The sequence below is a fragment of the Opisthocomus hoazin genome, chromosome 12 (genome assembly GCF_030867145.1).
Source record: "Opisthocomus hoazin isolate bOpiHoa1 chromosome 12, bOpiHoa1.hap1, whole genome shotgun sequence".
Taxonomy (NCBI): Eukaryota; Metazoa; Chordata; class Aves; order Opisthocomiformes; family Opisthocomidae; genus Opisthocomus; species Opisthocomus hoazin.
This window is the reverse complement of record NC_134425.1, coordinates 1215999-1231004: the sequence shown is the minus strand read 5'-3', so window position 1 is coordinate 1231004 and position 15006 is coordinate 1215999. Positions and strand designations below refer to the sequence as shown.

At 67.8% G+C, this 15006-nt stretch overlaps 1 protein-coding gene across 1 annotated transcript in view; it reads left to right on the top strand.

Annotated features, from left to right (window-relative positions):
• The first annotated feature begins 1149 nt into the window (after positions 1 to 1149).
• GSE1 (Gse1 coiled-coil protein) overlaps positions 1150 to 15006 on the top strand; it is a 111629-nt gene continuing 97772 nt past the window's right edge. The window contains 1 exon segment of the mRNA XM_075433553.1: positions 1150 to 2206. Coding sequence (XP_075289668.1) covers positions 1220 to 2206 — 987 coding nt within the window. The 5' untranslated portion in view covers positions 1150 to 1219.

Sequence of the window (15006 nt, the reverse complement as noted above, 5' to 3'; positions counted from 1 at the left end):
ACCCGAACTTTGGCACCGAACTTTTATCCCGGGATTTTTTTTTTTTTTTCCTTTTTGTTTATTTGTTTGGTTTGTTCGGGGATTTTTCTTTTTTTTCTTGGTGGCGGTTTGATTTTTTTCTTTTTTTTTCTTTTTTTTTTTTCCTTCTTCTTCCCCCCCCCCCCCCCCCCGCCCGCTCCTTTCTCGGCGGCGGGAGGAGGCGGGCGGCAGCGGGGCGGCGCGGGGGGAGCGCTCCGCAAACCCGCCCCCCGAGCCTGCGTGTCCGGCGGCGCCGCGGGATGAGCCGGGGGGCGGCGATGAGCGCGGCGGGGCCGGGGGCGGCGGCGGGGCCGCTCTCCCGCAAGCAGCGCCTGATGGCCGCGCTGACGGCCGGCGAGACGCCGGGCGGCCCGGGGGTCCCGCCGCCCCCCGCGCCCCCCCCCCCTCTGCTGCTTCATCTGCGGCGGCGGCATCAGCCGCGGCAAAGAGCTGAAGCTTCACGTAAGACCCCCCCGCGACCACCGCCCCTTCTTTCCCTTCCTGCAGCACCAGGAGCCGGCGCCGGGCGCCCGCGCCGTCTCGGCCGAGGGCTGCGCGCTGGTCTGCGCCGTCTGCCGCTGCTTCCTGGGCGAGCAGTGGGACTCGTTCGAGCGCAGCCGCACGCCCGTCGAGAAGCGCATGTACTGGCTGAAGCGGCCGCACCAGTGCTGCGAGCCGGGCCCGGCGCCGGGGGGGGCCCTGCTGAGGCGGGGGGCCACGGGCTGGGACCCCGCCGAGCCCCCGCGCCGCCGCCAGGAGGAGGAGGAGGAGGAGGAGGAGGAGGAGGAAGGGCCGGCCGCCGGCTCCGAGCTGTCCGAGCTGTCCGACGCCGAGCCGCTCTCGGAGGCCGACGGGGCGGGCGGGGAGGCGCGGACCCCCCCCGGCCCCCCCCCCGGCGGCGGGCAGGAGGGGGCTGCCCTGCTGCTCCTCGGAGGACAGCGAGATCAACATCACCAGCGAGGAGGAGGAGGAGGAGGAGGAAGGCAGCGAGCGGCCCGCTTGGGCGTCGGGCACCGCCTGCTACATCTGCGGGAGCCCCTTGTCGCCCGCCGCCCAGCACCGTGTCCACGTGCAGAAGCAGGAGAAGACCTCGCCGGCCCCCTTCTTCCCCTTCCTCTGGCTGCACAGCCCCCCGCCGGGCGCCCAGCCCCTCTCGCCCGCCGGCAGCACCCTGGTGTGTCCCTGCTGCTTCGCCTCGCTCATGCAGCAGTGGCAGAGCTTCGAGCTGGCCAACGTGCCCGTGCTGCAGCGGCTCTACGTGGTGCCCCTCAACGCCGGGGCCATGCCCGCCAAGGGCCGGCGAGGGGCGAAGGAGGACGGGACGGGCGCGCTGCCGGCACCCGAGGCTTGCTACCTCTGCGGGGAGGAGTGCGGCAAGGAGGCGAGGCCGGTGGCGGCCAAGATCACCAACGGCAACGCGAAGAGCACCATGCACTTCCCCTTCCTCAGCCTCCTGCCCTGCCCGCCCGGTGCCAAGGGGCTGAGCAGGCACTGGGAGGTGAGCAGCTGCCGCAAGTGCTTCGGCGTCTTGCAGGACCTCTGGGCCATGTACAGGGCCTGCCACAACGAGGAGCTCATCGCCTCGGTGCAGAGCTTCCTGGGGAGGTACCACCAGGTCTTCAGCGCCGGTGACCCCGGCGGTCTCGTCGGCCATCCCGCCGTCAAGCCCGGTCCCACCTCTGTCTGCTACATCTGCGGGGCCGAGCTGGGAGCCGGCAAAGAGTTCCAGCTCAACGTCAACCCGCCGGGGCGATTCGGGGAGAAGGAGCCCTTTTTCCCCTTCCTGACGGTCTACCCACCCGCCCCGCGGGCCAGACCGGCCGACTCGACCGGGCTGGTGGCCACCTGCGTCCTCTGCTACCACGACCTGCTGGGACAGTGGCTGCAGCACGAGGGCAGGAGCTCCCTCCAGCCCAGCAGCGCCTGGTCCCGGCAGTACAAAGTGGAGACCTTCGTCTGCTTCTTCTGCCGGCAGGAGAAGAAGCGATGCCTTGGATTAAAAGCGGTTCAGGTGGCCAGGCTCCCCGTCTTCCTCTACACCCTCCGCGTGGCCAACAGCTTGCTGGTGGATGACGGGAAGCAGCTCACCATCGGCGCCTGTGCCGAGTGCGGGGCCGTGGTCCTGGCCGGCAAGAGCGTGACCGCGCCGGAGCTGCTGGCGCCGGCCCCCCCGGCTCTCCTCCCCAAGGTAAGGCTGGCCCGGACCCCGTCCCTCCCCTCCCGGCTCCGGCGTGGAGGAGGAGGAAGAGCGGTGATGTGGATGGATGCTCTCCTTTTGGGTCTGGTCCCCTGGGGCGAGCGCTGATGGATGGGGTGCCTTTAGCAATGAACTTTTGGAGCTGTCACGCCGCGAAGGAACTGATAAAAATCCTTCCAAGAGGTGGGGAGAGCCAGGACCCGTCCTGTTGCAGAAGCGTGTGGCTGCGTCTGCTCGTACCGTACCTGATCCCGTACCGCTCGCCGTCGGGGGTGGTCGGAGGGCAGCGGGGGGCGGCCCGGCCTGCCCGCCATGGCAGCATCCTTGGGCAGCTCCAAGGGAGGAAACTTCCTGAGCTGCCTCTGGTTTTAGAAGGCACCTTCAGCCAAGGGTTTCCCCTCGGAGAAACCCCAGCCCTTCCCGCAGCCGGGGGGCTGGCGTGTGGGCTGGGGGCTGGGTGCCCCCCAGCTCTGGTAATCCTGCAGCGAGGGACCCCCGGGCAGCATCCCCTGTGCCCCCCGAGCTGTCACGACGGAGCCCTGCAGTGGGTGCTGTCGCGATGGAGCCCTGCAGCCCTGCAGGGTGTAGTGGGTGCCGTCGCCTGCGTGCGGCGTGGTGGGTGCTGTCATGACGGAGACCCTCAGCCCCGCAGGGAGTGGTGGGTGCTGTCGCGACAGAGCCCCGCAGCCCCACAGGGTGTGGTGGGTGCCATCGCCCGGGTGCGGCGTGGTGGGTGCTGTCATGACGGAGCCCCGCAGCTCTGCAGGGTGCGGTGGGTGCCGTCGCCCTGGTGTGGTGTGGTGGGTGCTGTCGCGACGGAGCCCCGCAGCCCTGCAGGGTGTGGTGGGTGCTGTCGCGACAGAGCCCCACAGCCCTGCAGGGTGTGGTGGGTGCCATCTCCCAGGTGCGGTGTGGTGGGTGCTGTCGCGACGGAGCCCCGCAGCCCCGCAGGGTGCGGTGGGTGCTGTCGCGACGGAGCCCCGCAGCCCCGCAGGGTGTGGTGGGTGCTGTCGCGACGGAGCCCCGCAGCTCCGCAGGGTGCGGTGGGTGCCGTCGCCCGGGTGCTGCCCGTTTCCCGGGATGCTCTTTCCTGCAGCTCCCGCCGGGGTTGGGCAGGGTGCCTCGGGGACGTCACCTCGAAGGCAGCGCAGGTTGACTCGCCGCAAGCTCGCCTTTCTCCTGGGATGGGCAAATAACCGCTTTTACCCCCAAATTTCCAGCTTGCGGGGCGCGCTGGAGGGCGGCTGCTCTGTGTCTGCAGGCCAGGCCCCAGGCCGGGCTCTGTAAAGTGCCAGCATCCCCAATCCCCAGGGTCATTTTCAAAGCCTCTCGGCTCCGCTCGCAGCCGGGACCCCGCGGCTCTCCAGAGCGCTGGCGTTTTCTTCAGCAGCGCGCGCCAGCCCTTCCAAGGCAGCGCTCCCCTCCTCCCCGGCCGCTCTCCCTTGCCTGGCTACGAACGGGATTTTCCCGTCGGCCGTGCCGGTCGCTGAGCTGCGGGGACGCTGCCTGGGAAGCCACCGGGCAGGAGCTGCGCGCGCCGGAGGGATGGGGCACGGTGCCGGTGCCGCGCGCCAGGACGGTGCGGGAGGTCGGGCAGCGGCGGTCGGAATCCTCCGGAAGCCGATGCTTTCAGGCTCTGCCTCAGGTTCCATCGGCCCAAGCCGGACGGTCCCAACACGACTGCGGGTCGTTCGTGGAGGGTGATGTCCTTCCAGTCTCGCCGGCGTGGGAGTCTGCTGCCGGGCAGCACGACGCCGCGCGTGGCAGGGTCCGAGGCGGTGGAGGCTTTCGGGACGCGGGAGGTGGTGCGGGGCTGCACGGGTCGCGGCGCCCGCGTGGTGATGGCTGGCTGTCCCCTGGTCTGTCGGCGTGCTGGATGCTGGCCGTGGAGGGCTCGGGGGTCAGGCGAGCATCCCATGGTGCTGAGCCCGGGGGGATGCTGGGGTGATGCTCCAGCAGAGCCCGGCTGGGTGCAGCTGGACAGGGGGACAGCACCGGCGTGTCCCCAGCCGGTGTGTCCCCCCTCTGCCCCGTTAGTGTCCCCAGCCGGTGTGTCCCCCCTCTGCCCCGTTAGTGTCCCCAGGCCACGTCGTGGGGACGTTACGGGCAGCAATCCTGTCTCAGCTCGGATGCCAGCGTTGGGTGCTCGGGTCCGTTAGTGCCCCCCCACCCCGAACCCGGCATTTCTCAGGCGTGCCAGTCCTCGTCCCCGCTGGCCCCAGCCCCAAGCCCCCCCTTGGGCTCCTGCCTGCAGCCCCGTCTCTGACCCGAGCTGCTCTGAAAAGCTTTTGTGTGGGGCTATGAAAGGCGGAGGGGGAGGAGGGGGAGGACGCCGGGGGGGTCCTGGGGAAGGGATGCTATTCAGTTCCTCCCTCTTGTTCCTGGCTTCGCTAATGAGCAAATTAAGGGGCTGCTACCACGGGCAGGGTGGCAGGAGGCAAGGCAGGGCTGCCTGGGGAGGGCACGGCCGGTCCGGGGACCGTCACGCTCTGCTGGGCTCTGCCGTGTCCTGGTGGTGGCCGTGGCTGGCCAGAAGGTCCTCTCGCCTTATCCCTCCCCGTCTCCACACGCTTCCCGTCAGGCTGAGGCCTCGCAGGCACCCAGGTTATTTAACACATGGCGTAAAGCTTGGGTAGGGTGCTTGGCTGGTTTAATTGCTCCCCTGTTCAGCCACGCTGCCTGCTGGAAGTCACCCCGGGTGAGCCATTCGCCCTTGTGTGTCACCCGGGTCCCCGTTCAGGTGGGACCAGGCAGGAGGGAACGAGCCCAAGGGGTTAAAACCACCTCCCCGTTCCTTGGTGGCTCCACAGCTGCGTTTTCTGAATGCGCTTGCTGTTCCCCACACCCAGGACTGCCACCCCCTGCCCCGGAGCTGGTGGCTTGCTGCTGCTCGGGCCACACGTGGCCGACCCGGGTGGCTCGGAGCTTGAGGCACCAGTCTGACACGTGAAATGCCACCGAGCACCCCCACGTCCCCCTCTCAGCAGGGCAGCGAGGGCAGGATGGGGCTTGGGCTGCTCCCTAACAGCCTGGAGGTGCTAACGAGGGAGCCCCACATGTGAGGCTCGTCGGGAGGGTGGAGGCTCCCGTGTTTTGGATGGGGCTGTGCCTCTGCTGCCGGCTTGGCCTGGAGGAGCAGGGGGGTAGGGGATGCTCCGTGGAGGTGCCTGTGGTCCTGGCTGCTGCAGGAGGGGCTGCTGGAGGTGAGCTCCGCGGGCAGAGGGGCTGCTGCGGAAATTCCACTGTTCTTGGGCTGCGTGGGGCGGGTTTGGGCTGTATGGGGCAAGTTTGGGTTGTGTGGGGTGGGTTTGGGTTATGTGGAGCGAATTTGGGTTGTGTGGGGTGGGTTTGGGTTACGTGGAGCGAATTTGGGTTGTGTGGGGTGGGTTTGGGTTATGTGGAGCGAGTTTGGGTTGTGTGGGGTGGGTTTGGGTTATGTGGGGCGAGTTTGGGTTGTGTGGGGTGGGTTTGGGTTGTGTGGGGTGAGTTTGGGTTGTGTGGGGTGGGTTTGGGTTATGTGGAGCGAGTTTGGGTTGTGTGGGGTGGGTTTGGGTTATGTGGAGCGAGTTTGGGTTGTGTGGGGTGGGTTTGGGTTATGTGGGGCGAGTTTGGGTTGTGTGGGGTGGGTTTGGGTTACGTGGAGCGAATTTGGGTTGTGTGGGGTGGGTTTGGGTTACGTGGAGCGAGTTTGGGTTCTCCCACCAAGAAAAAACGGCAGCGCTGAGCTCTGCCGTGGGTGTCCTTTGGCTTGTCACCCTTGGTCCCCTCCAAGCTGAGCAGATGTGCGCCGTGAGAATGCGTCTTCTTCCCAGCTGTGCCCCTTGCAGGGGGACCTGTGCCCATCTCCGCGCCCGTCGGTGCAGGGCTCCGAGGTTGGGGTGGCTGCTGCTGCTGCTGGGTGCGATGTCTCATCCTCCCGAGCTGGAGGACCCGGTGGTCCCAGGTCAAGGGCTCGACCCAGCTGGGTTTTCTGTGCTTGCTCCGGTCCTTGCTCTGTGCCAGCACTGGGAAAAGCTTCCCCAGTCTTTCCGACCTGCCCCATCTTCACCAGCCACCGCTCTCGCCGCAGCTGTGTGTCTGTGAGTGAGCTCTGGCGGTTTGGGGTTTTTTCCCCCCTGCGTGCAGCTTTCTCCAGGTCCATCCCGGTTTCTGGAAAGCTCTCAAGCCCCACCATACCTCGAGCAAAGCTGTGCAGGTTTCCCGTGGGTGCTGCACGGCACCGTGCAGAGCGTGCGGCTGGCGTCACCCCGCTCCTGGGGAGCCCTCGAGTTCGTGGCCGTCTCTGCAGCCCTGCCTGGGCGTCGTGTCTGCGCGTCCCGGCCCGGCTGCGCGGGGACCTGGCTCTGGCTGCGCGGGGACCTGGCTCTGGCTGCGCGGGGACCTGGCTCTGGCTGCGCGGGGACCTGGCTCTGGCACGGCGCAGTCGGGCGCGCGGGGCCGAGCTCGCTGCGTTCGCGGCTCGGCGGCGGTGTTGGCTCAGCCGGGGGCTCGGCCCCTTGTTGCGGGTTACGAGCTCCAAAGGTCGTGGCGTGTTTCCAGAACGCTGCGCTGAGCTTGGAGCCCTCGGTGGGCATTTGCTTTTTGGCTTTTGGAAAGGGGTTTTGGGCTAACATCAAAGAGTTCTCGTGTTTTCAACTAAACCTTGTCCTGCTGACGCTGAGCGGCAGCCGGAGCTCCTGGACGGCGTGAGAGCAAAGGCGGGAGGTGGGGGTGATGCCTGACCCTCCTCCTGCCAGATTCCCGGTGGGGGTACGGATACTGGGGGGTATCGCAGCGTGAGAAAGAAGAAACCTGTGCGGGAAGGGTCCCTGTGCGGCCGGGCGGACAGGACCTCGGACTTGTCGGCAGCTTTGATTAATTCTGAAGCAAACCAGAAAGCTCCCGGCCACGGGCGGTGGTTTGGGTGGTTGCGCTGTCTCCGCCAAGCTGATGGCTCCTCGGCGCGTCCCCGGGTCGGTGTGCGGGCTGCAGAGGGGTGGCACGGGCTGCGGCGGGCTGCCGCGTGTCCCTGGCACGGGACGGAGGAGCGGAGCTGGTCTCGCCCGCCGCGGTTCCGCCGCTGGCTGCCCGAGCTGGCTTTGGTGCTCCTGTCCGGGCTTGGGTCGGGTTTTGGTGTCACCAATTCTAGCGGACACGGAGCGAAACCAGGCCGAGGTGTTTTAAGCCAGCTCCGTCGGGAGGAACCTGTTTTATTTGCAGCGTGTGTCTGCGTGAAGCTGTTTTCAGCGAGGCTGGCGGTGCCTCTCCGAAGCGGCTTCCTCCGCAGCGCCGGTGCGGCTCGCGCCGGCCGGGGCTGGCGCTCCGGGACGAGCTCTCAGTCCCAGCGCGGAGGTGGCGAAGTAAGCGTGACGTGGCTTCACGTCTCGGGGCACGGCCTCCCGTGGGATCGTGTTCCCCGACGGCAAACAAAGAAACGGCACGGGGGAAATGTGCCGCTCGCTTGTTCCTGCCATGAGGCCAGGGCGGGTTTGGTGTGTCCCCAGCCCGGCTGGAAACCCGCGCCCTTCCGTCCCTCCATCCCTCCTCATCCTCACCCGCTGCTCGGGTGTTTCAGAGACACCCCACGGGCCGGTGGCTCATCCCCCGGGGGTCTCCGGCTGGGGCTGCTCGGGGCGGGGGGACACAGCAAAGGGGCCCTTTGCTTTGGCCGGGCTGACCTTGCCACACCAGCTGTCCGAAATACCCGGGCGCCCGTGCCAGCCGCCGTGCCCTCCGCGCCTCGCGCTGACTCCACAGCTCACCAGCTGGCTGCTATATATTTATTTTCTACCCCCTCCCCACCCCTCGCCTTCTCCCTGCCTTTCCCAAAAGCAGCAGCAGAGGCCTGGCAGCTCGAGCGTTGCCTCTCGTCTGCGGTCACCTGCCAAACACGCTGGCCTGCAGCGCGTGCTGCCCGGGAAACCCTGCCTGCACCCCCCAAATGTCCCCTGCAGCCCCCCGGGGAGAGGGACCGGCTCCGCGCTCGTCCCCGGTGACGCGAACGCTGTCGCAGCCGCTGGAGCCTCTTGCAGCAGCCTCGCCGTCTGCGCCGCGTGCGAAGCCCCGGCCGAGTCGGGAGACGGGGCAGAGGGACGGACGGCGCTGGCGGTGGCAGACGGACAGATGTTTTGTCCGGACGCTTGGCCGTCCTCGGCCGTCCGGGAAGCGCGGTCGCAGGGGGCAGCCCGGGATGCTCCATGGCCGCTTCCCGGCGAGCAGGAACCTCCCCGCGGTAGCAGCATGGGTGCCTGGTTTTGCAACCCCATGGGTGATGGCAGGAGCCAGCTTTCCACTGTCCTGTGCCCCCCGATACGCCAGCTGGGTGCTGCACCCCTCCTGTCGCTGTCCTTGGGGGGCTGAGCCAGGGCCGAGGAGACGTCTCCATCTCCCGAGTGGGTTCTGGGCACCCGTGAGGTTTTAGGGACCTCCTGGGCGCAGCGGTTTGGCCAGGAGTCTGTTTGCACCTCGCTGGGTGCCCGCTGTGCCCTGGGTCTGTTCCCGTGCTGGCTTTGGGTTGGGGGGCTCTCTTTGCTCCCCGCCGGCACCCTTGGCACGTGCCGCTCGGAGCAGGGGGCTCCCAGAGGCTCCCCGGGAAGGGCCATCGGTCAAACAGCTCCGTGCTGCAGGCAGCATCTGGCCAGATGTTGCCCTTCCTCCCTGTGCCGTGTGCTGGCATCCCAGCTCTGAAGGGACAGCATGGAGATGTCCCTGTGGTGTGTTGGGGGGACACTGCCCGGTCTTGGGGCTTGCGGGGGACCTCGCACGGCCAAACCCGGGAGGGCGATGGGGCAGGGGCACCCGGGCGCGTGGGGAGCGGGGTGGGAGCTCGAGGAGGAGCCACCGGAGCTCGGCCGGCCGTGGCGGGCTCCCAGCCGCGCCGGGCTGCCCTTTGCCGTGGGCCGCTGGCAGTGGGAGACCTTCCGGTGGCAAAACCCTCCGGGAGCCCGGCGCGGGGCTTTGACAGCTCCGGGTCCCGCGGCCGCGGTGCCTCCGGCGCGCCGTGACGCGGAGATCTCGGAGACGCGGTGCTGCTCCTGACCCGCACCTCTGTGTGCGAAGAGATGGCCGCCGGCCGCCGGAGCCCGGCTCCCCTCCCTGTGCCCACCGGTGCCCCAGCCCCGGTGCCAGCCCGGGCCGCCGCGGGCAGGTCGCGGTTTGCTCCCGCCGCCGGGCGAGCAGCTGCTCCGGCGCGATGCCGGCAGCCCCGCCGGCCGCTGCCCCGGCACACACCAGCCTTGCGGCGTGGCTGGATGGACAGCCCGGTGCAGCTGGCCGGGCCTCGCCGTGACTTGGTTTCACAGAATCACAGAATAGTAGGGGTTGGAAGGGACCACCGTGGGTCATCCAGTCCAACCCCCCTGCTGAAGCAGGGTCACCCAGAGCAGGCTGCACAGGACCTTGTCCAGGAGGGTCTTGAATATCTCCAGAGAAGGAGACTCCACAACCTCCCTGGGCAGCCTGGGCCAGGGCTCCGTCACCCTCAGAGGGAAGAAGTTCTTCCTCATCTTCAGCTGGAGCTTCCTCTGCTCCAGTTTGTGCCCATTGCCCCTTGTCCTGTCGCTGGGCATCACTGAAAAGAGCTTGGCCCCATCCTCCTGACCCCCACCCTTCAGATATTTGTAGGCATTTCTAAGGTCCCCTCGCAGCCTTCTCTTCTCCAGGCTGAACAAGCCCAGCTCCCTCAGCCTCTCCTCGTAGGGGAGATGCTCCAGTCCCCTCACCATCCTCGTAGCCCTCCGCTGGACTCTCTCCAGTAGCTCTTCATCCCTCTTGAACTGGGGAGCCCAGAACTGGACACAGTACTCCAGATGAGGCTTCACCAGGGCAGTGTAGAGGGGAAGGAGAACCTCCCTTGTCCTGCTGGCCACACTCTTCTTGATGCACCCCAGGATCACATTGGCTTTCTTGGCACCCAGGGCACACTGCTGGCTCATGGTTAACCTGTCGTCCACCAGGACACCCAGGTCCCTCTCCGCAGAGCTGCTCTCCAGCAGGTCCACCCCAAGCCTGTACTGGTGCATGAGGTTGTTCCTCCCCAGGTGCAGGACCCTGCCCTTGCCCTTGTTGAACCTCATCAGGTTCCTCTCTGCCCAGCTTTCCAGCCTATCCAGGTCACGCTGGATGGCAGCACAGCCTGCTGGTGTATCTACCACACCTCCCAGTTTGGTGTCGTCAGCAAACTTGCTGAGGGTACATTCTAACTCTTCATCCAGGTCGTTGATGAAGAAGTTAAACAAGACTGGGCCCTCTGGATCTTCAGCAGCAGAGCGGGGACGAAGGGGACGGCTCCGGGAGGGAGTCTGGGCTGGGCTGGGAGGCGGGCGACGTTACCTGGGCGCGCTTCGCAGCCTGGTGTAAATACGACGCCGCGTCTCCCGCTTTATTTTCCTTATTTTCCTCTCTTCCTCCACACGAGTGCGAGTGCTGCCGGGCTCCGGTAGCTCTCGGGAGGCTGAAGTCATCTGTTTACGCGCGGGGCTGGCGCGCTCGGAGCGGCAGCTGCCCCGGCTTCGCGTCCCCAACGTGCCGGCCCGCGGCGAGGTGCCGGTGCCCAGCGTGCCACGACCCGCGCCGGGGCAGGGCGAGCGCCGCGGCCGCCCCACGCTGCCTCGCGCCGCGTGCCGGCAGCACGTCCGAGATCTGAGATGGGGCCGGGGGTGTCTGTGTCGGGGGAGCTCCCTCCAGCCGGAGAGCTGCCGAGATGCTGCGTTTGGGTGCCCGAACGCCAGCACCGGTGCTGGACGGGCCGTTCCCGGTCGCACTGGGGACCCGGCGCGGGGTTTGCCGGGGTTTGTCCGAGCCCTTGCACACAAACTCAGGAAATGGCCGTCCTTCCCCTCTGCTCTGCCCTGGGGAGGCCCCATCTGCAGTGCTGTGTCCAGTGCTGGGCTCCCCAGTCCCAGAAAGACCAGGAGCTACTGGAGAGAGTCCAGTGCAGGGCTGCGAGGATGAGGAGGGGACTGGAGCATCTCTGCTACGAGGAGAGGCTGAGGGAGCTGGGCTTGTTCAGCCTGGAGAAGAGAAGGCTGAGAGGGGACCTTAGAAATGCCTCTAAATATCTGCAGGGTGGGGGTCAGGAGGACGGGGCCAGACTCTTTCCAGTGGTGCCCAGTGACAGGACAAGGGGCAATGGGCACAAACTGGAGCAGAGGAAGCTCCAGCTGAACCCGAGGAAGAACTTCTTCCCTCTGAGGGTGCCGGAGCCCTGGCCCAGGCTGCCCAGGGAGGCTGTGGAGTCTCCTTCTCTGGAGATATTCCAGCCCCGCCTGGCCGCGGTGCTGTGCCCCCTGCTCTGGGTGACCCTGCTTGGGCAGGGGGTTGGGCTGGGGGACCCACAGAGGGCCTTGCCAACCCTGACCATTCTGTGACTCTGTGGTGCTGGCTCTTCCCGAGGGCTTTCAGCAGGGCCCACGGCATCGCCCGCCCTGGTACCCGGGGAGAGCTGGGTGCTGGCGGGGCGAGCGATGGGGTGCCGGGTCTCGGGGCTGGCCGTGACTGGAGGTGCGAGGGGAGGGTCCTGGCACCCCTCGTAGGAGGCATGGAGGGGGCAGGAGGGCTGGGGGGTACCAGTTGGCACCGTGTGGTCTCTCCCAGCTCCTCCTGGTGAGTTTTTGGCTTCTACTTTAGAGCTAAAACAAAGCTGGGCGCCGGCCGGGGTGCAAGGGAGGGTCCCCAGGGGAGAGGGGTGGTGGCAGCCCCGCAGCCGTGGGCATCGCTGCGGAGCTGCGGGGACGGGCAGCTGCCCGCCGTGGCTGGAGGGCAGGAGCGGGGCGGTGGTCTCCAGCGAGGGGGATGCCGGGGCCGACTGGGCACAGAGCCCAGGCTGTTCCCAGGGCTGCCTGCCCCGTTGTCACCCACCTCGGGGCTGTGTCCCGGCGCGCTGGCACCCGGCATGTCCCCGGCACGTGCTGCTTTTGGGGCTTGGGGACTTCCATCGTGAGGGCATCTCACCCCTCCGAGCCCCACCTGGGGCTGGGTGCCCGTCCCTGCGGGACCCACTGCGTCCGTGGCGCAGCCCGCGCTCCGCTGCAGCCCTGCGCGGGGTGGTTTCCCCCATTGCCCCTCCCAAACGGGTTTGATTGCCCTCCCTGGCTTTGCCCCCCCCCCGAAAGGGGGGAGCGCGTCAGCCGGTGGCTCCGGGGGGCTGTCGGTAGCTACCGTGGTCCCCGGGGAGCTGGACACGAGGACACGGCGGTGCCTGGCAGGGACCTCAGAGTGGCAACGTTTTGGTGACAGCCAAGGCGCCGGCAGCCGTGGCGGGGCAGACAGCCCCGGGGAGGGACGGACGGACGGACGGGCGTCTCGGGGCGTCTCGGGGGCTGTGTGCGGGGTGTGGGGCCAGCGGCGAATTGCCACCGTCACCTCCCAGCTGCCTGCGGCGTGTTGCTGGGAGCGGGCTGGCTGCCGTCGGCCGTGGAGCTTTTCATCGGGTGATGATCAAGTGATTCCAGTTATTACCCTGGCCAGGAATAAATATATATATTTATATGTATGTATATATGTCTCCCGCCCTCCCTCCTTGTCTTCACTGCTAAAACAGCCGCGTTTTCTTCTCCCCATCTGCCCCGCGGCTCCTGGGAGCAGGCAGCGTGCGTTGTCCCGCGGTGGGAACACGGCGAGGACAAGGCCCTTCAGTTTTCCCGGGAGGTAACGGTGCCAAGGTCAACGCGGCGCGGGGACGCGGCCCTGGCTGCCGCCCCGGCTCCGGGGCGCGGGTGGCACCCGGGGGGCTCGGCGAGGCCCGGCCGTCCCCGCTGCGGAGGGCTCCTGCGTGCGGACGGGGTCCGGGTGCCCCGGCCCACGGCGTCGCGGGAGCGGGGGGGTGAGTTGGCTCCCACCACCGCCTGTTCCCAGTCCAGAACGGCTGCGCAGGAACTGGGAGCTCTCTCGGCCGGGCCCTGGCAGCCCTTTCCCCTTCCAGAACGGCGCTGGGTGGCTGTTTGTTGGGTTTTTGTTTTGGTTTTTTTTCCCCTCCCCTTCCCTCTTGTTCCTCACCCGCTCCCCGCTGCGTGTCCTGCCCGCGCTGTACCCAGACGTCGCTCCGTGCTGCTGCAAAGCAGGGGGGGATTTCTGGGGGACCCCCGGTCTCAGCCCCCCCCCGAGCAGCCGGTTGCGACACGGACCCCCCGCTGGCAGCTTTTCCAACGGGGCTGTCGCGAGGGTGGGTGACGCGGGGGTGCCCTGGGGTGACACAAGCTGCCACGTCACTCAATAATTCCGGCCGGTTTTCCCTGGCTGATCCCCCATCCGTGCCCTCTGGGGCCTGATCCTGCATCCCCAGAGCCCGGGCACTGCTCGCGGGGTGCTTGGGGCCGTACAGCCCCGCGGCTCGCTCCCACGAGCGTGCACCCAGAGGCGTGCAGGGCGGGGGCCACCCTGCTCCCAGTCCCCCCCCCAGGCTCCCCGTTATTCCAGCAGCGAGCGGCTTGGCGAGCCCGGCCCCGGGCTGGCTCTTGGCTTGGCAGCGTCCGCGCGGGTGAGGTTTCTGCCAGGAGCCCGAGCCGGCAGCAGGGCTGCGCGGGGTGCTGGGTGCCCCGGGCACCTCCTCTTCCTCACCGCTGCTGCCACGGTGCCGTGCCGCGGGACCCTCGGCGATGCGTCGCCCCGGAAAATCCTGCCGTGCCTCGCGTCCCTTCCTCCCCTCCCGCACACGGGCAGCCCTTGGCTCAGCACCCCGACCATCCGCACCCGAGCTGCTGGGGGTCCAGCGAGCCCTAACCCCTCTCCGTCCTTCATCGTACCCCTGCGTTTTCCTCCCTCCTTCCTCGCCTCTTTGTCCCTTTCGCCGTGTCCCCCCCCGCCTCGCTGCCCTATTTCTGGCGGCGCTGGCCCCGTGCCCGGGCGGAAGGAAGGGCTCCGGGGGAAGGAGGGCGAAGCCTGGGCGATGCCAGCGGAGGTTTGACCCCGGCTCGGGGAAAGGACCGAGGGCGTCTGGGGCCACGGGCGTCGTGGGTGCTGTCTCCCTGGTGGGGTCCCCCCCGCGCAGAGCCGGTGGCGGGGCTGCAGCCCGGGGTGGGCTGGGGTGTTGAAGCGTGCGACCGGTGGAGCAGGGTGATGCCACCCCCTCTCTCGGTGCTTTGGGGACCTTGGGGCAGACGCCCAAATATGCGAGCGGCGCTGCCCCCCCTTGGGGTTCCTGCTCCCAGAGGAGGGGGGAGCCCCTCGGGACGGGGCGATTTGGGTTGGCTCGAGGGCCAGGCAGGGTGGCTGGGAGCTGGGCACCCGTCAGCATCCTGGGCACCCGGAGGTGACGTGCACCTGATGTCCCCCCACCCTGGGGACGGGCACATGGCTTGGCAGCTGCTATTTTCTGAGCTGTCCGTGGCCTCTGTGCCGCGGTCACCCGCGCCGGGGCAGGCAGGGTCCCGCTGCTGGCAGCTGCTGCCACAGAATCACAGAATCACAGACTGGTAGGGGTTGGCAGGGCCCTCCTGTGGGTCCCCCAGCCCAGCCCCCTGCCCAAGCAGGGTCACCCAGAGCAGGGGGCACAGCACCGCGTCCAGGCGGGGCTGGAATATCTCCAGAGAAGGAGACTCCACAGCCCCTCCCTGGGCAGCCTGGGCCAGGGCTCCGTCACCCTCAGAGGGAAGAAGTTCTTCCTCGGGTTCAGCTGGAGCTTCCTCTGCTTCAGTTTGTGCCCGTTGCCCTTGTCCTGTCGCTGGGCACCACTGCAAAGAGTCTGGCCCCATCCTGACCCCCACCCTGCAGATATTTAGAGGCATTTCGAAGGTCCCCTCTCAGCTTCTCTTCTCCAGGCTGAACAAGCCCAGCTCCCTCAGCCTCTCCTCGTAGGGGAGATGTTCCAGTCCCCA